This window comes from Opisthocomus hoazin, chromosome 13 (assembly GCF_030867145.1).
Source record: "Opisthocomus hoazin isolate bOpiHoa1 chromosome 13, bOpiHoa1.hap1, whole genome shotgun sequence".
In the NCBI taxonomy this organism is placed as follows: domain Eukaryota; kingdom Metazoa; phylum Chordata; class Aves; order Opisthocomiformes; family Opisthocomidae; genus Opisthocomus; species Opisthocomus hoazin.
In genome coordinates this window covers 772,001-794,744 of record NC_134426.1, presented here as the reverse complement: position 1 = coordinate 794,744, position 22,744 = coordinate 772,001, and the positions used below count along the sequence as shown (strand labels likewise).

General features: G+C 53.1%; 1 protein-coding gene across 1 annotated transcript; it reads left to right on the top strand.

Moving 5' to 3' along the window:
- Positions 1-1,648: 1,648 nt before the first annotated feature.
- On the top strand, positions 1,649-18,928 carry LOC142363028 (medium-chain specific acyl-CoA dehydrogenase, mitochondrial-like). The gene is made up of 12 exons (XM_075434845.1): positions 1,649-1,719; positions 8,706-8,802; positions 9,525-9,622; positions 9,733-9,802; positions 12,004-12,104; positions 12,196-12,276; positions 13,068-13,198; positions 14,704-14,812; positions 15,180-15,320; positions 15,397-15,492; positions 16,696-16,944; positions 18,841-18,928. Exons 2-12 carry the CDS (start codon positions 8,706-8,708, stop codon positions 18,910-18,912), a joined length of 1,245 nt encoding a protein of 414 aa, XP_075290960.1. The 5' UTR covers positions 1,649-1,719; the 3' UTR covers positions 18,913-18,928.
- The last annotated feature ends 3,816 nt before the right edge of the window (positions 18,929-22,744 follow it).

Sequence of the window (22,744 nt, the reverse complement as noted above, 5' to 3'; positions counted from 1 at the left end):
GTGAAGGCCTGTTGTTGGGCTTGAAGGATGTCGCTTCCTAACTGTTTCATAGCCTCGACCAACATAGCTTGTGGTCCTACCGGTACCCTACTCATTCTATCCAACATCAGTTCTACTGTGGCATCAGCGGGTAAAGAACTTATGATGTTTCTGGTTTGAGTATTCGAATTCTGAATAACACACTGCCTTAGCAAAGCTGCCCTCATCCACTCCGGTACATCTGACTGTTCTATGGCACTAGTGAGGCGATCAATAAAGCGAGCAAAAGTTTCCTCCCTTCCTTGCTTAATGCCCATATAGGACGGCGAGGGCTGTGCGATTTTAACGTGTTCAAGAGCAGCTCTAGCCGTACGCATAGGCTCCAAGCATCGCTGCGGCCCCATCTGCAGTTGTGCCCTGATTGTGACAAAAGGACCTGCCCCCATCAGTTGTTCTACTGTTACGCCTCGCAGCGGATCGCCCTGCTCCCGCGGCGTTTGAGCGGACGCTTCACAATATCGCTGCCAATGGGCCTGCCACAACAATAACTGCGACTGAGTCATAATCATTCGCATAATAACCTTAATATCCTCAGGACAAAGCACAGCACCCCCCCATATATAATTCAACATCTGCTTAGATGGCTCGCCGTGCAAACCTGATTCATTCACCGTGTACCGTAACTGTGACAACAATTTCCAGCCTAACGGAATATGATTACCATGATAATCCCCATGCGCATCTTCTTCAAACGCTACCGGAAAGGCCAAGGGGAGAAATTCCCCTGCCTCAGACGCTTCGTCTGCCACCTTCCTCCAATTAATACCCATCGGTCTCCTACAGGTCCCACTATCCTTTCCCGTTTCTTTATTCCCTTGCTCCCCCTTTCCTTGCTCCATCCCTTGCTGCTCCACCTTCCGCCCTATCCCTAACTCCTTTTCTTCCTCAGCCTCTTGATTGTTACTAGACCCTTCCATCGTCACCTTCACTTTTTCCCAGCACGGAGGCTCCGGGACCTTACTCGTGCTAAATAACCAGGCATTGTCTCCAGGGGGTGCCGTGGTTCCACTAGAAAACAAGGAACATCCCGCCTCCGGCGGGGGGGCTGACGGCTCTACCTTTTCCAACTTCTGAGTAACAACGGCCGCAAGGTTTTTCTCAACTTTATACCTCTTAATGCAATTGATAACCTCCCGCCACGGCTTCATTAACTTTTTACCTATCTTGTCATCATCAATCACCATATCCCATAACACGTCTCCAAAATCCCTTCACTCCTTCTCCTCAAATAACGAATCTGGAGTCTTAAAAAACCCCTTGAGCTTACCGGTTGCCACTAGTCCCGCTAGCTGTTTAATACAACCAAGCTCTACTCCCCGCTTTTCTAAAAAGCGCTGTAATAACTCTAGGGCTACTTCCTTATCCATACCTTTAACAATAAGCCTTTATCCTTTAACAACAATTAAAAACATATACCTGCCGAAGCGATATCCTTGCAGCCCTTAACCTGTAGCCCTTGCGGTGGCGAGCGTACGCAAAATCACGTAGTCAGGCTCCTAAGTCGACACACCACAGCGCAGTGTTCGGTCGCTTCTGCCCCCTGGTCGCTGCTCCCAGTGCCCCGCTCCTTGCCGCTGCTCCAGGTCCCTGTTCGGGCGCCAAATGTCGGGGCGATCGGCTAAGTCCTGCCCCGAGGGTCGCGAACCTGGAGAAGCGGCGGAAGAATGCAGCCGACTCAATGTGAGTGATAAGCAAGCTTCGTTTATTACAGTTTGGTTACACAATTTATAGAGTGATTAATTAGCTACTACATATTGCAAAGTTAGAGCTCATTATTGGCTAGCTAGCTAAAATGTCAACTCCGCCCATACTCCCTCATTCTTCTCCAGCTGCAACCTGTTTTTCACATTCTTGCTAACCGCAGAGTTGATTTGTTAAATTCCTTGTTCTGTCAAGGACACCGTGTGCTAAGCTTAAAATGGATTTTCTACAACAAGCAATTCGGTCGAGCCTTGCCATCCCCCCACACCGGAGAACTGCTTCTGGTTTTGCAAAGGGGGCCTGGCTCGGGGATTTCCTTAGGTTGTGAGGTTTTCCTCCCCTCCTGTAGCCGGTGCCAGCCTCTGGACTTTCCTGGTGCCAGACGATCCCTAGGGACGCCAGCCATGAAATCTTTCCGGGTCTGGTTTTCAGTCCACGAGCAACAACAACATTGCAGTGGCAAAGCAGGAGCTCCCTGAGCTGCAGAGACGCCCTCTGCTTTGAACTCCCTTGACCTCCCAGGAAATCCCTGAAAATACCCGTCCAGGTCCTTCCTCCTCCCGCCTGGCTGTTCCTGTGCGTGTGTAGTGACGGGATCACGGATCGGTTCTGACGCGAGGGGACTTCGCCGTGAATGCACAGCAGTTTGTGCCTGTAACCACGCGGACGAGGCGGGCGTCCCTGACGGCGCTGGGGCGAGGATTCGTGGAAGCAGAGAACGGCAGAATAGCTGGGCTGGGCAGGACCCAACCGCCTGCTCGAGCTGGGTCGGCTGGAGCAGCTTGCCTCGGTCGTGTCCCTTCGGGTCTTGAGTACCCCCAGGGACTGAGAAGCTGCAGCCTCTCCGGGCAGCCAGGTCTGACGCTTGATCACGCGCACAGTAACAAGCTTTTTCTTACGTTTGCAGAGTCCCCAAGTGCGAGGTGCAGCAGCTGGGGGGGACAGGGGACGGGAAGGAGGGGCTCCTGGGCTCGGAGTGCCAGCCAACCTGACAGCCGAAGGCCGGGGGGCTCAGCCCCAGGCTGGCCGGTTGTGCTGCTGGTGGTCTGGGTCTGTCCCAGCCCAGCCCCTGCCTGGCAGAGGGGCTGGGGAGCCGCAGCTGGGCCACGCTGAGCGGGATCTCCTGGGGTGCGACAGTGGGGGGTGCACGGGCTGCTCGTCTCTCCTGCTCTGCGCGTGTGGGTGCCAGTGCCGTCCCCGCCAGCAAGTCTCCTCGTTCTGCCTCCAGAACAGCTGAGGAGGAGTCTGTCGGAGCAGCTGCCGCCCTGCGTTCGCTGTCCCTGCGGAGAAGCGACCTCGAGCCCGTTCTCAGAGCCGGCGAGCCAGTGACCACGCTTGGGCGGACGTGCCCGTCCTCAGCCCCCTCCTCGTGCTTGCGCTCGGTGGCAGCAAAAGCCAAACTCCTCCAGCAGTGCCTCCCCGGGGGGTCAGCTACGGGAGAGCCGGTCTGCGCGGGGCTGGGACCAGTCTGTGCGACTCAGAGCAGTGACCTGGGTGTGATGTGCAGGCAGGGCGAAGGAAGGAGTGTGTGGAGAGCAGGAATGGCGGCCATCCCCGAGCCGGGGCTGCTCTCAGCCCCGGTGTCACGGCCCGCAGCCGTCCCCGCCACCTCGATGGCACCTGGCCCTGCCAGGGGGATGGAGCTGGTGCCGAGGGCTGTGTGCTGCGGCTCTGCCCGCGCCATCCCGCTCCCCGCTGATGCCCAGGGACGATCCCGTAGGGGTCTCATCCAGCAGGGCGGCCGGGGAGGGAGCGGGGCCGGTGCTGCGGAGGAGACGGCCCTGCCCGGCGGGAGCTGCGCTGGGGCCCGAGCACCCGGGCAGAGCTGGGGGGTTGTGCGAACACTCCGTCCCTGCACCCGTTTCTGCTCTCAGAGAGGGAAGCGGGATGCAGGTGGTAAACAGGGTGGGGGGCAACAAAGCCATACAGATTCTTGTTGACATGTCGGTGTTGGAAGGAGCTGTCAGGCAAAAATCAAAAACTTTCCATAAATAATAGGATATTTAGAGTTGTTTTGTTATTTATACGAACTTTTAGGGTACCTCGAGGTTTCCGAATGCTCTGCAAAGAAAGGCAGATGTTGGCACGGCCTGATCTCAGCTGTGTGCTCCCCCGTTACGCCCGCTCAGCGCACAGCAGGGCAGCGAACAGAAGGTGCTGCTGCCCTGTATCCTGCCATAGGCAACGAAATCGTGTCTTTGTGGCAGCCATGACAGCAATGCAGACAGATAATTTATAGCTCTGCAGAGCGGGACGCCGCGGGCTGTCGGGAGCTGCCACCTCCTCCAGCAGAGCCGGCCCGGGACCCCCGTGAGCCGCGGTCTCTGCCCAGGGCGGGGGACGCGGCTGCTGCCGGCACAGACCCTGCCCGACCGGTACCCCAGCCCGGGTACCGATTCCCCGGTGAGTACCCCCGCACCCCCCGCCCCGCTGCCTCTGGGGGACGCGGACCCTCGTCCCCTGGCCCTAGGCACAGAGCCCCTCACTCACGCCAGTCCCCCCCAGCAGCTGGTTTTGGGGACCCAGACCGTCCCTGCTGCAGTGGCTGGAAGCTAAAGACCCCCAGTTGCTCCCACAGCTGCACGGGCAGCCCACCGGCCCCAGCAGCAGCACTGGGACCCCACTCCCACTCCCCCCCCCAGCCCGGGGCACCCACGCCCTGGGTCTGGCTCCCGTTGCTGGCACCGGATTCCAGCGAGGGGCAGGGAGGTGTCGCCAGAGCTGGCACTCGTCCCTGCGGCACGCGCATGGCCCCGAGCGGGAGGTTACGCAGAGCTCAGACGAGGTTTTAAGAGACAGGTTAAAAAAGATGCGATGAGACGATACAGCGTGTGCAGCGTCTGCCCTGCCTGTTTCTTCACAGCTCCCGTTCGGCAGCTGTAGAGATGTAACCCAGTTGCACAAAAAAAAGTATTTGATGTGTTTACATACAGCAGCCAAATTAAAAGCCCTGAGCCTTTGAGCAGATACGGCTTTAGAATTAAAAGAATAACAGATTGAAAATTTGAAATGAAGTAACGATTGCGATAGTCAGGAATGAAACAAGCTGAAAACATACCTGGCAATATTTTTATGGAATTTTGCGATGTTCTTTCGCGGCAGCAGCTTCAGTGACCTGCGCTGCATCAGCCCCTGCGTGACGTTCCGGCCCTTGCCCTCGCTGAAACACCGGCTCAGCAGCAAACGCTAGAACACAGTTCGTAATATTCAAAAAAATAAATTGTAAAACATTTATACCTGTTATAGAAGCTCGCCTCCCGTGACGAATTCAAATTGAGCAGCCAATTGTTAATTAATCAGTTGTGAACTTATTAGCAATAGAATTTATTTAAGCAAGCAATGAAGCAGGCAAAACAGCGCTGGGCGGCCGGGGAGACTCCTGCTCCGCCAACGGTACGCACCCCACCCCCCAGCAGAGTCTCTTTTTACAGTGTAGTGGTTCCGGGCTCTATGTGGCACATCCTGGTATATTTTTTTTGCGGCTGCACGTACTGTTGCGAGGGGGTCATCCTGGTCCCTCTGGGGGTCGTGAGAATGAAGGTTGTAGTTTTCCTCCGCGTTGTGGATCAGTTTCTTTTCTCATTTGGTCATGCTGGTCCAGCACGAAGCAGGAAGGATTCGTGCTCGTTTGCTCAGCAGGATGTCGATACTCTCAGGTTTGGTTTGGTGATCTGTCAACGTGCATTTCAAGGCTTACAGCTATCACAGCAGAACATCGCTCAAGTGGTCGGTGGGGTGGGTTGAGAACTGGCTGAGTGGCAGAACTCAGAGAGTCGGCATCAGCGGCGCGGAGTCTGGTTGGAGGCCGGTAACCAGTGGTGTGCCCCAGGGGTCAGTACTGGGCCCAGTCTTGCTTAATTTCTTCATCAACGACCTGGATGAAGAGTTAGAATGTACCCTCAGCAAGTTTGCTGATGACCCCAAACTGGGAGGTGTGGTAGATACACCAGCAGGCTTTGCTGCCATTCAGCGTGACCTGGATAGGCTGGAAAGCTGGGCAGAGAGGAACCTGATGAGGTTCAACAAGGGCAAGGGCAGGGTCCAGCCCCTGGGGAGGAACAACCCCAGGCACCAGGACAGGCTTGGGGCGGACCTGCTGGGAGCAGCTCTGTGGAGAGGGACTGGGAGTGCTGGGGGACGACAGGGTGACCATGAGCCAGCAGCGTGCCCTGGGTGCCAAGAAGGCCAATGGGATCCTGGGGTGCATCAGGAGAAGTGTGGGCAGCAGGTCGAGGGAGGTTCTCCTCTCCCTCTGCTCTGCCCTTGTGAGGCCCCATCTGCAGTGCTGTGTCCAGTGCTGGGCTCCCCAGTTCAAGAAAGATGAGGAGCTACTGGAGAGAGTCCAGCGAAGGGCTACGAGGATGGTGACGGGACTGGAGCATCTCTCCTGCGAGGAGAGGCTGAGGGAGCTGGGCTTGTTCACACTGGAGAAGAGAAGGCTGCGAGGGGACCTTAGAAATGCCTGTAAATATCTGCAGGGTGGGGTTCAGGAGGATGGGGCCAAGCTCTTTCCAGTGGTGCCCAGCGACAGGACAAGGGACAACGGGCACAAACTGGAGCCGAGGAAGCTCCAGCTGAACCCGAGGAAGAACTTCTTCCCTCTGAGGGTGCCGGAGCCCTGGCCCAGGCTGCCCAGAGGGGCTGTGGAGTCTCCTTCTCTGGAGATATTCCAGCCCCGCCTGGACGCGGTGCTGTGCAGCCTGCTCTGGGTGACCCTGCTTGGGCAGGGGGTTGGGCTGGGTGACCCACAGAGGTCCCTTCCCCCCCCCCCCCCCCCCCCCGGTGTCTTTGTGACATAGCGACCGGCCCCGTTCCGCCCTCAGCCCCGGTCAGAGCCCAGAGCGAGGCCAGGCCCTGGCCCCACCGCCTCCCCAGCCGGACAGCGCCGGCAGCCGCCACGGGTCACCTGGGCAAGATGTCGGCCTTCAGAGCCGGCCGGGTGAGCGGGGGGGGGCCGGGCCGGGCTGGGCCGGGCGGGAGGCCGCGGGGCGGGGGGCGGCGGGAGCAGCCGCAGGCCGAGGCGCCGGGGTCCCCCCGCCGGGCAGCTGGACGCGGGGCGGCCCCCCCTCCCCCGCCGCCCCGGCCCTGCGCTCCCAACTGGGTGAAGGGTGAAGGGCGGCGGGACGGGCGGCCATCGCCCTGGGGCCTCGCCAGCGTCGCACTGCCCTTGGCGGTTCTTCTGGCCCTGGTGGCTCTGGTGGCCCTGGTGGCTCTGCTGGCCCAGGTGGTTCTGCTGGCTCTGGTGGCCCTGGTGGTTCTGGTGGCCCTGGTGGCTCTGCTGGCCCTGGTGGAACGTTCTGCTGGCCCTGGTGGCTCTGCTGGCCCTGGTGACTCTGCTGGCCCTGGTGGTTCTGCTGGCTGTGGTGGCTTTGGGTGGCCTCGGTGGCTCTGGTGGCGTTGGGACGCGGCAGGCACTGGGCGTGAGCATGGCTGCGGGTGCCTCAGCGCCCAGCCCACCGAGCTGGCCAGCGGGGCGGCCAGCTGAGTGGGCGGGGGTCGGCCGGACCCCCAGATGTCGGGAGCGGCGGGTTCCCGGCTGTAACCCGCAGGAACGACGTTGCGCGCTGCTCGGGCGTGAACGCCGCGCGAGTTCTCTGGCACGACCTTGGCAGCTGCCTCCGCATTGGGCATCGCCGCCGAGCTCTGGACTTTGGCTGCTTCAGGCCCAGCTTTCTGGTGGCAAAAATTATGACAATTACCTGGCTTTTTCTCAGCCCCATCTGCTTCTTGCCCGCTTCCGGATAAAATAAGGTGTGAAATGTTTTGGGGGGATCCAGCTCTTTGCAGCGGTTGGTCGGAGCTGTTTGATCCCGTTGGTTTTACCGCGTGACAGCGGCCGCAGCGAGGGGAGAATGCTCAGCCGGGCAGGTGGGGCTGGGGGAAGGCAGCGACCTGGCCAGGCTGGAGAGCTGGGCAGAGAGGAACCTGATGAGGTTCAACCAGGGCAAGGGCAGGGTCCTGCACCTGGGGAGGAACAACCCCAGGCACCAGGACAGGCTGGGGCGGCCCTGCTGGAGAGCAGCTCTGTGGAGAGGGACTGGGAGTGCTGGGGGACGACAGGGTGACCATGAGCCAGCAGTGTGCCCTGGGTGCCCAGAAGGCCAATGGGACCCTGGGATGCATGAGGAGGAGTGTGGGCAGCAGGTCGAGGGAGGTTCTCCTCCCCCTCTGCTCTGCCCTGGTGAGGCCCCATCTGCAGTGCTGTGTCCAGTGCTGGGCTCCCCAGTTCAAGAAAGATGAGGAGCTACTGGAGAGAGTCCAGCGCAGGGCTACGAGGATGAGGAGGGGACTGGAGCATCTCCACTACGAGGAGAGGCTGAGGGAGCTGGGCTTGTTCAGCCTGGAGAAGAGAAGGCTGAGAGGGGACCTTAGAAATGCCTGTAAATATCTGCAGGGTGGGGTTCAGGAGGATGGGGCCAAGCTCTTTCCAGTGGTGCCCAGCGACAGGACAAGGGACAACGGGCACAAACTGAGGCACAGGAAGTTCCGTCTGAACGTGAGGAAGAACTTCTTCCCTCTGAGGGTGACGGAGCCCCGGCCCAGGCTGCCCAGGGAGGCTGTGGAGTCTCCTTCTCTGGAGATATTCCAGCCCCGCCTGGACGCGGTGCTGTGCAGCCTGCTCTGGGTGACCCTGCTTGGGCAGGGGGTTGGGCTGGGTGACCCCCAGAGGTCCCTTCCAACTCCGACCATCCTGTGACGCACCGTGCCGCAGCGGCTGGCGGTGGCGAGCGGTCCAGGCGCAACGCAGTGCCTGCTGGCAAGCACGGTCCCGAACTACGATGCCCTCATCGGCGGTGCCGTGCCCAGCAGCGGCCGGCCTGCGCTTCATCACCCTTTACCTTCGCAGACGTTTTCCGTTTTCTCTGGAAACGCCTCGTCTCCCCCTGGTCCTGCCTTGTGCTCTCCCCGCTGCGGCACGCGGGAGCGGCGGAGATCTCACACCCGTCTGCTTGCTTCCTCAGCAGATGCTGCGAGCCGTGGTGGGGCACGGGTGGAGGCCGCGCTCCAGCAAACCCGCTCCCAGCGCGCACGCCAGCAGGCCCGGGGCTGGCTTCAGCTTTGGTAAGTACGACAGGTTTGGGGAGGAATACGGCATTACGGACAAATCAGAGTTAGGAGGAAAGCCAGCCGCGCTGCGGTTTGGTGGGAATTTACAAGGGGTTTCTTCTGAGTAGATTTCTGTCCTCTTTTAAAAAATCATTTGAAAACCAAAATCACTTTCCTCTCCAGCTGAGGAAAGCCGGGCATGTTTGTGATGTTTATGGGGTTTTATTCTTTTTCAAACTGATGTCTGTCTTCAGCTTTTTCATTGCCAGAGTTCCCTCAGCTTTGAAGAATGATCTCAAGTTGGCTTTTACAATGTTAAAATAACTGTCTGTAGTCTTAGTGGAACGCGGTTGTAAAGAAATTCACCCCCGATTAGGCCTGGTACGTAGGTAAGAGCAGATTTAGCAGCCAGATGTTTGGAGCGAGTAACCAGAACCACCAGATGAGGAACGCCGCTCTGCCTCCGTCTCCTCCTCCGTTACGCAGCGCTCCCCGCTGCGTCGCCACTGGCGTGCGGATGAGTCGGTCAGAGATCAGCGCGGGTTTTCTCTGGAGCGAAGGAGGCGGTCGAGCTGCTTGGTTGCTGGAGAGGCGCGGGGAGGCGGGTCCGCGCGGTCTGGGTTGTCCTGGGAGGAACTCACGCTTGGTTCTTCTTTTCTCGTCACCTGACAACTGGCAGAATGAAAAAGAGTACGGAATTTGCGAGGTGGGTTTTTTTTACGTTCTTTTTTTGCTAGAACTGACTGATGAACAGAAAGAGTTTCAAGCCACTGCTCGGAAATTTGCTGTGGAAGAAGTTATTCCTGTTGCTGCACAGTACGACAAAACTGGAGAGGTAAATTACCATAGAGTAGGGGGGAAAAAGTCGATTTTTATCTTAATCTGTGTCAAATTTAAAATGTTAATGGTGACGAATCCGGAAGTGATTCTGCCTGTCTGTTCCAGTATCCTCTGCCGCTCATAAAACGAGCTTGGGAGCTTGGTCTTATGAATTCGCACATACCGGAGAGCTGCGGTAAGTAACCGTTCTTTTTCATCTGTAAAATAAAACAAAGAAAAGGCCTTTGAGGAGATTTATATGTTCCGTATAAAACGAACAGTCGCCCACTCGACGCTCTAAACTTCCTCAGCAGGCAGGCTGGCGCCTGCAGCTGGTGCCGGGGGCGGACGTCGTCTGGCCACAAACTGGGCAGATCACCATTTCCTAATTTGTGACCAGGTTTTCTACCGTGGCGACAGCTGCCCGACGGTCCCCTGGCGCGGCGCGGCCGCTGGTGGGGTGGAGGGGTCAGAAGATCGCGTTTTGATCTCGTTTCTGACGCAGGCTGGAGCAATTTCCGAGTTTAGTCCGGAAGGACGGTGTTCCAGTTTAGGTGCCGTGCGGTACAGCAGCGCTTCGGTGTGTGACTGACCTTGGAAAGAAAGAGATTTTCCTTTTGCGTTTATATTACCTGAAAACGAAGCTGGGGAATTGTCCCTAGCAGAGCCTGTATTTTTGAAGTCAGCGGAGGGTGGACCTTTTATCAATAATTTAATTAATAAGGAAGAAAGAGACAAAAGGAGTAATTGTGAGGAGCAGCCACAAATTCTAGGGAAACTCGAGGCTGAAAGACCATTAAATTAAAACTTAGAAGGGACAAACTGGACGCCATTCCTTTACAAGGTCTGCAAGGGAGAGCGGGGAAAATGCACCCCAGTCAGCCTGATGCACCGTGTAAATTAAGAACACGATGAAGTACAGTGGAGCAGACACGCCTCTGGCACGCCGTGGGGTTTTCCTAAAAGGAAGTCAGGGCACAAAAAATAAATGGAGTTTGCTGCAGGAGCTGATAAGCCTGTGAACACCTGGGTGGTATAAAATGCTCAAACTTTGGAAATTAATGTGAACAATCAGCTGGTTTCATAGCGGAAAAATCAGCAGCACAGACTGGCTGGCGCTTGGGCTGAAGAACCGGGGAGAGGGTGTCCCCAGGGAGGTCACAGAGTTAGCTGGGAATACCGAGTTACTCCGTGTCGAAAAGGTGTGAAGAGCTGCAGGGGAAGGCTGTGAAACTGGGCGACTGTTAAAATGGCAGACGAAAATCAGAACAGGAAAAATGATGCACCCAGGAAAGGAAAGAAGCAATCCAAGCTTCCCAGAGCAAATGGTGTCGTCTGAGCAAGTTAGTGCCTCTGGAAAAAAAAACAAGATTTGGGGGGTTAGAATATAAAGTGTTGTGAAGATGTCAGCAAAATGCCCACAAGTGGTCAAAGCCATAAACTTCAGGTCAGAAATTAAGAAGAGAATGATGAAAAAAGCAGAAGGCATAATTCTGCTGCTGCCTGAATCCAAACTGCGCTTGCCTCTGCAGTTCTTTAAGCAGCCTGATCCTGCCACCTGGAAAGGGCGTCGTGGGAAGGGAGGAGATTCCTAAAAAGGTGACAAAGATGGTAAAAGGTACAGAACAGCTGCTGAGTGAGAAACACCGCAGCCGTCAGTGTGGTGGGGCGTCTGAGAAGGGACCGCTAGCTCACCGTCCCTTCGGTGCGACCCGAAGGCAGCAGGGCCAGAGCAAGTGAAAGGAGGTGGCTCCACACTAAGTGCAGAGTTAATTTGTGCGGCTCGTTACCCCTGGATGATACCGGTGCTCAAATTGTATGTGGGGGCAAAAAGAGAGCGGGCAAATCCCCAGAAGAAATGTCTTGTCAGGGGCTGGCTGACAGAGAGACCAAGGAAACTTCTGGCTGAGGAAGTCACCTGAAGGCTGAGGAAAATATTCTGAGGACGTATAGCTGTATCGTTACTGTGTTTTTATCCACTTGCCAAAGTGCTGGCTGCTGTCGGGAGCAGATTACCGGGTTGGTTTTCTGACCGATGCTTGGTTTTTGTATTCCTGAGTGCTGTGGTAGCTCAGGAGCCCGTGTCGCCCTTCCTCTGCTTCCTAAGAACTCTTCAGAAGATTCTCAAATGTGAGGTAGTTGAAAGGCTTTGGCAGTGCATTCTCGCAGTTGTCCCACATCAAGCCCGTCACCCTGGAACGGAGAAATGTGATTTTTAAGTCATCTGTTACTAATTGCGAAAACTTTTCTTTAGAAGTCTTGCGTGGGAATGTCTGATCGAACACAGGGCACAATCAGATGCATGAGGGGGAATGTGTTTCCGTTAATTAATTTTTGTCGCTCACTGATGTGTTCCACTTCAGCCTCGTTTTAGTCAGTGAAATATTTGAACTGTAGGTGGTCTGGGCCTCGGCACTTTTGAGTCCTGCCTTATAACGGAAGAGTTAGCGTACGGATGCACGGGGGTTCAGACTGCCATTGAGGGGAACTCCCTAGGGGTAAGCGCTGTCCCTTCCTGCCTCCTTTCAGCTGGAGTCCGTGCCCTTTAGAAAGGTGGCTTAATGCTCTAAATATTTAATTTTCTTTCAGGAAATGCCAGTAATCATTGCGGGAAATGAGCAGCAGCAGAAGAAATACTTGGGAAGAATGATAGAGGAACCACTTATGTGTGTAAGTAGGACCTGGGAACACTGTAGAATGTTCCGAAATTACATTCATTGGGTTTTTGGGGCTGTTTAAAACACTGATATCTACTCACAACTTAGCCTGTGTTGGTTTTTAAACAAACCGTGGCGTTTACTGAAAGCCAGGGAGTACTGAATTAGATGTAAGCAGGAAGCAAACAGAAGATACTGCCTGGAAAAGCATCCGAAGTCGCTTCCAGGAAATTAACGCCTTTGAATTCACTCTCAAGGGAAGCTGCAGGGGTGTAAGGAAAATGCAAGGTTTGTAGGAGCACAAACGCAATCAGATGGGCATTAAACTGCACTTAGGGATGTCAGGTGATATTTAAGCAGAACTTGTCACATAGAAAGATGTAAAGATTTATGTGCAGTGCGTTAAAATGGGAGAAACTAAGCCTCATGAAATGAAGAGCATGGTTCCCATAAAATTTTACTCTGTGCTCTTACTTTCAGATTTCAAAGATCGTCAGCTTTCGTATCAGAGTTTGTGAAGCATAAGGGAGGGGGGTGACTTATTAAAAGTTACAGAATGGTTCTGGTTATCATTAGAAGATAATTCCAATTATTATTATGGACTTATAAGGAGAACTAACCCTATGTGCTTGGACTCTTGCTCAGACAGCTATTGGGGTTTTTCGATGTAGTATTTTGGGGTTTTCCACACAGCCCACTTAAGACTTTTACAGATCAGTTTGGTGCACGTGATTCTGCAATAATTTCTGATTGCTTAAAACCAGAGTTTTATTCCTCAATATTTGGCATTTTCTTTTCTTCTAGGCTTACTGTGTAACCGAGCCTGGCGCAGGCTCTGACGTGGCCGGTATAAAAACCAAGGCTGAGAAGAAAGGAGACGAATATGTCATCAATGGTCAGAAGATGTGGATCACAAACGGTGGGAAAGCAAACTGGTGTGTTGGCTTTTGACTGGCGTCCCATTCTGTTACTCTGTTCCGACCTGAGGTGCCCCCCACACCCCCCAGTTAGACACCAGCGGTTCTCTGAAGGTCTGGTACAAAGCTGAGCCTTCGTCATGGTGCATCTCGCTGCCCTTGGACCTGTGACCAGTTCGTCAGGGCAAGGTGTGAGGCAGGGCCGTGCAGCGTCTCACATGGACACTGAGCGATGACGGGACGACTCCGCTCAAGAAGGCCTCTCAATTTTTGCTGCTGTCAAACAAAACCAGTTCCGCTGTCTCTTCCGGGAAGGGCAGCACCAGTCAGAGTTAACTGGCCCAGTGCTCAAGAGGCTCCTGCTACAAGGGACCTTGCTCTGTGGCTGTGGTGGCCGAGATCAGGTGCTTCTGATTCTGCTGGAAACGTCTCTCACTTCCAGTGAAGACAGAAAAATGCCAGCATTGTGGTGTGACCTTTTATTTTGCTAAGGGAAGACATTTGCCCAGTGCCAACGGATCCAGGTTTTGCTGTGGCGTCTGTGGAGGTGCTTTACAACACAGACCTCCTTCATCACGTCTCACACAAGAGCATGCTCATCCCCACCACACAGATTCTTTTGAATTCAAGAGGAAAAACTTGACACATTTATGTCTAAAGCTGCATTTTCTTGTTATTTATTTCTTTGTTCAAGGCAGACCCCTCAAGGAGAATCTACCACAGAATCACAGAATCACAGAATGGTAGGGGTTGGAAGGGACCTCTGTGGGTCATCTAGTCCAACCCTCCTGCCGAAGCAGGGTCACCAACAGCAGGTTGTAGAGGACCTTGTCCAGGCGGGTCTGGAATATCTCCAGAGAAGGAGACTCCACAGCCTCCCTGGGCAGCCTGGTCCAGGGCTCCGGCACCCTCAGAGGGAAGAAGTTCTTCCTCGTGTTCAGACGGAACTTCCTGTGCCTCAGTTTGTGCCCGTTGCCCCTTGTCCTGTCGCGGGGCACCACTGGAAAGAGCTTGCCAACCAACCAGCTCTCATTGATGTTACTGAGCACCATCAGTGTGATTTAGCACTGTTTGATTTCTAATGGAAAAAAACTCCTTTATAGCTTATACTTAGCAGAACAAAACTGAGATCTTCGAAATCAGCTGATAACTTGAAGGTTCTGCACGCAGTACTGTAATTCCTGATTTTTACGTACGTGCTGTGAATCGGTTTCTGTTGTACTGTGCGTGAAGCCGATGGGAATGTTAAGACTTAAAATACATGGAAAAGGTGAAGGACCTTTGCGTGCTGACCTGAGGTGACTGTAGTAAATCTGGACTTTGGCGGTAAGAGACGCACTGACACTTCCTCTCTCTCGCTGCCTCTCCGTTTATTTTTGGCAGGGCCAAAGGGTTGTTAACTGAGTGGCAGATCTATTATATGGTAGAAAGACACATAAAAGCATCCCATGTGTTAGCTAAAAAAGTACCTGATCGTTAATTGCGAGGAGAAACGGACTGCCCTCGTCTCTGTTTTACACCAGGTATTTTCTGCTAGCGCGTACCGATCCAGACCCAAAAGCTCCCACAGGCAAAGCCTTTACTGGATTCATTGTGGAAGCGAATAGCCCTGGAATCCAAGTCGGAAGAAAGGTGAGGAGCGTACCTCTGCTTTGACAAGTCAGGAATTCTCATTTGCTTCTAAAGCGGTAACGCAACAATCTGCCGTTCACACTGGAGACCCTGGGCTAGTTCTCTTTGGGGAAAGAAAGACAAACGAATGATTACAGCTGCAGAATCGATTTCACAGAGACAGGAAACCGCTTGGACAAATTACGGGCATGGCGGTCTGTAAATGCAAAGCTAGTGTTTGTTGTGTACGTGATGATTTTTAGACAAAGCCAAAGTGTTTGGGGGAAAAAAAAAATTACCTGATGCTTTGAGTAAACTGAAGAATGAAAATGTGTTGCACTTTGGCAGAATCCCATTGAGTTGCACCTCTGTCAGCTTCCCTGTACAGGAAATGAACATGGGCCAGCGCTGCTCCGACACAAGAGGTATTGTCTTTGAAGATGTCAGAGTTCCAAAAGAAAATGTATTACTAGGTGAAGGAGCTGGCTTTAAAATCGCAATGGGAGCTTTTGATAAGACCAGACCACCCGTAAGTATCAGAAAGAAGTTACTTAGAAATTCCCTTTATATTTTCCGATTTTCATGCTGTGCTGTGTTTAATTCAGGTAGCAGCTGGTGCTGTTGGGTTAGCAAAAAGAGCGCTTGATGAAGCTACCAAATATGCCTTGGAAAGAAAAACCTTTGGGAAACCAATTGTTGAAGTAAGTTAAATATATAAAAATAAGTATATCCAAAAGCTACGTTTTCATACCTGATGTACTACGAGTGAATTTTCAGCGTTGTTCCTTTACATTCAGGACGTGTGATTTATGGTATCTCTGCCACTGCTTGGCTTTTCAAGTATATAGGTCAGCGCTATCTGAGTAAATCTAGTTATGCCGTAACTCCTGGGATTCTTCAGTAATTTATTGATGATAATAGCAAAATCACAAAGAAAACTCCACCCAAAACCCTGAAACTGTCAGGACACACTGAAGCTCTTCAATGCTCATGAGCAGGGATTTTCAGGGAAGGAGGAAATCTCCCTGAGGCAGGGACACAAGACTCACAGTATGACTAACGGAACACATTGCCAATCACACTGTTTTCCTGACTTAAAGAAATATCCATAAACATCCGACTAAATACAGATCTCATAAAAAGGAAAGCACATCTTCATCAATCAATACTTAATCCCTGTGACTAAGTGGATTTTAGAATTAAAAACTTAAAAGTCTGGGCGGCCCAAACGGTTCAGGAACGGGGCTTGAGGTGAACCGGTGTGCTACACCGAGGGATGGAAAGGGGAATCAAAATGTGAAGTGATAACTGGAGGGCTGGAGTACCTCTCCTCCGAGGACAGGCTGAGGGAGCTGGGGCTGCTCAGCCTGGAGAAGAGAAGACTCCGGGGTGACCTTAGAGCAGCTGCCAGTGCCTGGAGGGGCCAACAGGAAGGATGGAGAGGGGCTTTTCACAAGGGGGTGCAGTGATAGGACAAGGGGGAACGGCTCTAAACTAAAAGAGGGCAGATTTAGAGTAGATACAGGAAAGAAATTCTTCCCTCTGAGGGTGGTGAAGCACTGGCCCAGGCTGCCCAGAGAAGCTGTGGCTGCCCCCTCCCTGGCAGGGCTCAGGGCCAGGTTGGATGGAGCTCTGAGCACCCTGGGCTGGTGGGAGGGGTCCCTGCTGATGGCAGGGGGTTGGACCCAGATGATCTTTAAGGTCCCTTCCAACCCTTACTATTCCATGATTCTATTCCATGATTCCATGATTTTGAGAGCCTGATCCAAATTCTGGAGAACTCAGGTATGATTTCCTGAGCACGTTGAGCTTGCAAATTAAGATATTAAGAAGACTTTATTCTGCTTGGAAGTCAGAGGGTTTTAGGCAGGCAACGTTAACGTGGTTTGTTTCCTCAACCGCAGCACCAAGCAGTGTCTTTCATGCTTGCTGAAATGGCCATGAAAGTGGAGCTGGCCAGGATGGCTTACCAGAGGGCTGCGTGGGAAGTCGACGCTGGCCGCAGGAACACCTACTACGCTTCCATCGCAAAGGCCTTCGCCGGTGATATTGCGAACCAAGTAGCTACGGACGCAGTGCAGATTTTTGGAGGAAATGGATTTAATACTGAATATCCTGTGGAAAAACTCATGAGAGATGCTAAAATCTACCAGGTGAGTAAAAGAGAGGATGCAATCTGTATAGTCATGCATACATTTTACATAAAATACACTAATGGCTACTTATTTGAAATGGTGACGTGCACACACATAGAAGTTTTGAGGCTGAGAGCAATAATCCTTCCATTTAAAAAAAGGGCATGCAAATCAGGCAAATTCTTGCCTACAAAACTCTGTGTGCATGAGATCAACAGCTTAACCTGCCCAAGAGGAACAGCTGAGTCTTCCCCTCAGCCCCATACCTGGTGCAGAGAGCGGTCGCTGGAAATCGCATCCTGTGCCTTGTCATACCCAAAGCGGGCGCACAGAACAAGCGACACGCGGTGGCTGCACCGAGTGTGCCGCTTGCCTCCCTCCTCGTTGAGTCTAGAGGAGAACACTCCAGCAGCTTCTGCCTCATTCCTCATCAGTCACGGTGGGGGTTGGTTTAGGGGTTGGTTTTTTTTCCTTTCTGCTTCCCAGGCTCTGCATCACTTCTTGCTGTGCTCTGAACCTTCCGCCTGAAACTCTGGTGTCGTAAGCTGGGCTTTACTTCACCTGAGATACCACCAGCACTGAGTGTCACGTGTTAGTTATCTTGTGTGTGTTCATTAACAGAAGTGTGGCGCAGCCTGCAGTGATTAGCCTTAAAAAAAAAAAAAAAAAAAGCCCAGAACAAAACCCCCAACAAAATGTTCTCATATTTACTCATATTTAGCCCATAGTCGCTCATAATCCCCAGATCTTTTTCTTCAGCGTTATTACCAAGAAATTATTCCCCATCATAATTCTTCTTGTAGCATATACTATGCTACAGTTCTTTATTCGGAAAGAATGATTGAATTATGTTCAGGAAAACCAGGAATCTTTTATCTTTTCACATCTTCCTGACATTAATAATGACTAGAAAAAAACACACCGAAATAGAGGACAACAAGAAATGCATGTGGGCCGTGACCCGCAGCGCTGTAACAGGTGTCATTCTGAAGATTCTAGGTAGTTGAAATTTCGTTTATTGCTGACTTCAAAACTATTCTCACTAGCTGAGAATTTTTCTCTGTCTAAGGACAGAAAACTGCTGGTTTGGAATCTAAAGGTTCTTCGTATTAATCACACTCCTGCTACTGGGGAAATGAATGAGTAACTGAATTTGTCATGATTGGGCTTTTTTGCTGTCAGGCTCCACCCTAATGTGACCACAGGTTACAGCGTCTTTATTTCTGCGAAGCTGCCTAAGGTTCTGGGGAGGATTATCCCCGTTTTATGACTACAGACAAAGTGAAATTCCATACCTCTGAGCAATCTGCCAAAGATTCGCTTTGGCAGAGCTGGGAGCTGAAAGACTTCAGCCCCTGAGCTCTGTTTCTGGAGGAAAATGTAAAAATACATGCTCAAGAAAAAAAGGAGGTAATAGTGTGTTGAAGACAGTATTAGTTCAGAAAGAGTAGTGGGAATAAATGGATGAAAGGGACCGTTTGCTATGGCCTTGAAAGGCTAGTCAAAGGAAATGCAGCACTTCCAGCACAGGTCACCTCCTCCCCTCCACCCACCGTTTCCAAACCCGCTTTGTGAAGCCTAAGTTACGTATTTTCTTCCCCAGAGAAGACATTTCCCCCATCCTTCTTTACTCACTACCTCTGTTAATTCCATGAGAACCTTACTGAGTTTTGCTGAGCGCATCGGAGAGAACAAGACGGTCACTTGGGATCTCGTGTGGGATTTATTGCATTCAGCCCGCTGTAGTTACTCCAGACACACTGGAATTTTATTCAGTTTTCTTTGTCTTTTGGCACGCCCTAACCCACACAGGGGTAGTGCTATGAAGGTTTACACGTGTAGAAAGATCTGTTAAAATATTAAAAACAACACAAAACAAAAATCAGCTAACATTATTGTAATTCTTCTTTTCAGATTTATGAAGGAACTGCTCAGATTCAAAGGATGATCATAGCCCGGGAACATATCGGCAAATACAAGGCTTAAAGAAACGTTTCAGGCATGCCTGGTGTGGATGAAGTGTTCTGTGTTCTAATGGAAGAGGATCTGGGAGCGTTTCTCAAGACAGAAGGGCGTGGAAAGACACCTTTTCCTTCAAAATCTTTGCTGTGCACATGATTAAGTAGTCCTGCTGCACACCCCGTCCATTCCCTAACTTCGCTCCTTCTGGCGAAAGGAGACTGGCAGGGACCCTCCCCGTTCCTAGGCTACGTGTGAACTTTGAGGTGGCAAGATAAGCAAGCAGTCCCAGTCTCTGTGCCTCTGTGCGAGCAGTGCCATGGGCAGATGAGGCTGAGCAACAGCTTTCCAGGCTAGCTCCTTCTGGCTGCCAGCTATCTGCACAGGTTCGCATTTTCGAAGCAGGGCTGCGAAGGAGCGTGGCAGGGACCACCCCCATTCCCAGGCTAGATTTGACGTTTGAGGTGGCAAGACAAGCAAGCAGCCCCAGTCTCTGTGCCTCTGTGCAAGCAGTGCCATGGGCAGATGAGGCTGAGCACCAGCTTTCCAGGCTAACCCCTTCTGCCTGCGAGCTATCTGCAGAAGTTCGCATTTTCGGAGCAAGACTGCAGAAGGCGCCCGGCACGGACCCTCAAAGGAACATTGAAAGTTTGAGGTGGCAAGACAAGCAAGCAGCCCCAGTCTCTGTGCCTCTGTGTGAACAGTGCCACGAGCAGAGGAGGCTGAGTAAAAGCTTTCAAGGCTAGCCCCTTCTGCCTGCGAGCTATCTACACAGTTTCGCATATTTGAAATAGGGCTGCCGAGGCTCTCGGCACAGACCCTTATTGTACGTTTGAAGTTTGAGGTGGCAAGACAAGCAAGCAGCCCCAGTCTTTGTGCCTCTCTGCGAGCAGTGCCATGGGCAGATGAGGCTGAGCAACAGGTTTCCAGGCTAGCTCCTTCTGGCTGCCAGCTATCTACACAGGTTCGCATTTTCGAAGCAGGGCTGCGAAGGAGCCTGGCAGGGACCACTCCCATTCCCAGGCTAGATATGACGTTTGAGGTGGCAAGACAAGTAAGCAGCCCCAGTCTCTGTGCCTCTGTGCGAGCAGTGCCATGGGCAGATGAGGCTGAGCAACAGCTTTCCAGGCTAACCCTTTCTGCCTGCGAGCTATCTGCAGACGTTCGCATTTTCGGAGCAAGACTGCAGAAGGCGCCCGGCACGGACCCTCAAAGGAACATTGGAAGTTTGAGGTGGCAAGACAAGCAAGCAGCCCCAGTGTCTGTGCCTCTGTGCGAACAGTGCCATGGGCAGATGAGGCTGAGCAACAGGTTTCCAGGCTAGACCCTTCTGCCTGCCAGCTATCTGCAGACGTTTCCATTCTCGATGAACGGCTGCGAAGGAGCCTGACAGGGACCCTCCCCGTTCCCAGGATACGTGTGAAGTTTGAGGTGCCAAGACAAGCAAGCAGCCCCAGTCTCTGTGCCTCTGTGTGAACAGTGCCACGAGCAGAGGAGGCTAAGCAACAGCTTTCCAGGCTAGCCCCTTCTGCCTGCGAGCTATCTGCACAGTTTCGCATTTTTGAAATAGGGCTGCGGAGGCTCTCGTCACAGACCCTTATGCTACGTTTGAAGTTTGAGGTGGCAAGACAAGCAAGCATCCCCAGTCTTTGTGCCTCTGTGTGAGCAGTGCCATGGGCAGATGAGGCTGAGCAACAGGGTTCCAGGCTAGACCTTTCTGCCTGCGAGCTATCTGCACAGTTTCGCATATTTGAAATAGGGCTGCCGTAGGCTCTCGGCACAGACCCTTATGCTACATTTGAAGTTTGAGGTGGCAAGACAAGCAAGCATCCCCAGTCTTTGTGCCTCTGTGTGAGCAGTGCCATGGGCAGATGAGGCTGAGCAACAGGTTTCCAGGCTAGCCCTTTCTGCCTGCCACCTATCTGCAGACGTTCGCATTTTCAGACCAGGACTGCCGGAGGCGCTCGGCAAGGACCCCTAAGCTACGTTTGAAGTTTGAGGTGGCAAGACAAGCAAGCAGCCCCAGTCTCTGTGCCTCTGTGCGAGCAGTGCCATGGGCAGATGAGGCTGAGCAACAGCTTTCCAGGCTAGCTCCTTCTGCCTGCCAGCTATCTGCACAGGTTCGCATTTTCGAAGCAGGGCTGCGAAGGAGCCTGGCAGGGACCACACCCATTCCCAGGCTACGTTTGAAGTTTGAGGTGGCAAGACAAGCAAGCAGCCCCAGTCTCTGTGCCTCTGTGCGAGCAGTGCCATGGGCAGATGAGGCTGAGCAACAGCTTTCCAGGCTATCTCATTCTGGCTGCCAGCTATCTGCAGACGTTCGCATTTTCGGAGCAGGGCTGCCGGAGGCGACCGGCACGTACGTCCTAGCTACGTTTGAAGTTTGAGGTGGCAAGACAAGCAAGCAGCCCCAGTCTCTGTGCCTCTGTGCGAGCAGTGCCATGAGCACATGAGGCTGAGCAACAGCTTTCCAGGCTAGCCACTTCTGCCTGCCAGCTATCTGCAGACGTTCGCGTTTTCGAAGCAGGGCTACCCGAGGCGTCTGGCATGGACCCACTAACCTACTATTGAAGTTTGAGGTGGCAAGACAAGCAAGAAGCCCCAGTCTCTGTGCCTCTGCGTGAACAGTGCCAAGAGCAGAGGAGGCTGAGCAACAGCTTTCCAGGCTAGCGCCTTCTGCCTGCGAGCTATCTGCACAGTTTCGCATATTTGAAATAGGGCTGCCGAGGCTCTCGTCACAGACCCTTATGCTACATTTGAAGTTTGAGGTGGCAAGACAAGCAAGCAGCCCCAGTGTCTGTGCCTCTGTGCGAGCAGTGCCATGGGCAGATGAGGCTGAGCAACAGCTTTCCAGGCTAGCCCCTTCTACCTGCCGGCTATCTGCAGACGTTCGCATTTTTGGAGCAAGGCTGCCGTAGGCGCCCGGCACGGACCCCCAAAGTAACATTGGAAGTTTGAGGTGGCAAGACAAGCAAGCAGCCCCAGTCTCTGTGCCTCTGTGCGAGCAGTGCCATGGGCAGATGAGGCTGAGCAACAGCTTTCCAGGCTAGCGCATTCTGCCTGCGAGCTATCTGCAGACGTTCTCATTTTCGAAGCAGGGCTGCCTGAGGCGCCAGGCACGGACCCCCTAAGCTACGTTTGAAGTTTGAGGTGGCAAGACAAGCAAGCAGCCCCAGTCTCTGTGCCTCTGTGCGAGTAGTGCCATGGGCAGATGAGGCTGAGCAACAGCTTTCCAGGCTAGCTCTTTCTGCCTGCCAGCTATCTGCACAGGTTCGCATTTTTGAAGCAGGGCTGCGAAGGAGCCTGGCAGGGAACACCCCCATTCCCTGGCTACATTTGATGGTTGAGATGGCAAGACAAGCAAGCAGCTCCAGTCTCTGTGCCTCTGTGCGAGCAGTGTCATGGGCAGATGAGGCTGAGCAACAGCTTTCCAGGCTAGCACCTTCTGCCTGACAGCTATCTGCAGACGTTTGCATTTTCAGACCAGGGCTGCCGGAGGCGCACGGCACGTACGTCCTAAGCTACGTTTGAAGTTTGAGTTGGCAAGACAAGCAAGCAGCCCCATTCTCTGTGCCTCTGTGTGAGCAGTGCCATGGGCGGGGAGATGAGGCTGAGCAACAGCTTTCCAGGCTAGCCCCTTCTGCTTGCGAGCTATCTGCAGACGTTCGCATTTTCACACCAGGTCTGCTGCAGGCCCCCTGCAAGGACAACCTAGTTTACGTTTGATGTTTGAGGGGGAAAGAGAAGCAAGCAGCCCCAGTCTCTGTGCCTCTGTGCGAGCAGTGCCATGGGCAGATGAGGCTGAGCAACAGCTTTCCAGGCTAGCTCTTTCTGCCTGCGAGCTATCTGCACACGTTCG

What these genes read in the sequence shown, in the direction of transcription:
- LOC142363028 (XM_075434845.1), top strand. Translation starts at nt 8,706, where the DNA reads ATGCTGCGAGCCGTGGTGGGGCACGGGTGGAGGCCGCGCTCCAGCAAA. An exon ending in CGGGGCTGGCTTCAGCTTTG is followed by an intron (nt 8,803 to 9,524) that starts GTAAGTACGACA and finishes TTTTTTTGCTAG; the next exon opens with AACTGACTGATGAACAGAAA. An exon ending in TTGGGAAACCAATTGTTGAA is followed by an intron (nt 15,493 to 16,695) that starts GTAAGTTAAATA and finishes CCTCAACCGCAG; the next exon opens with CACCAAGCAGTGTCTTTCAT.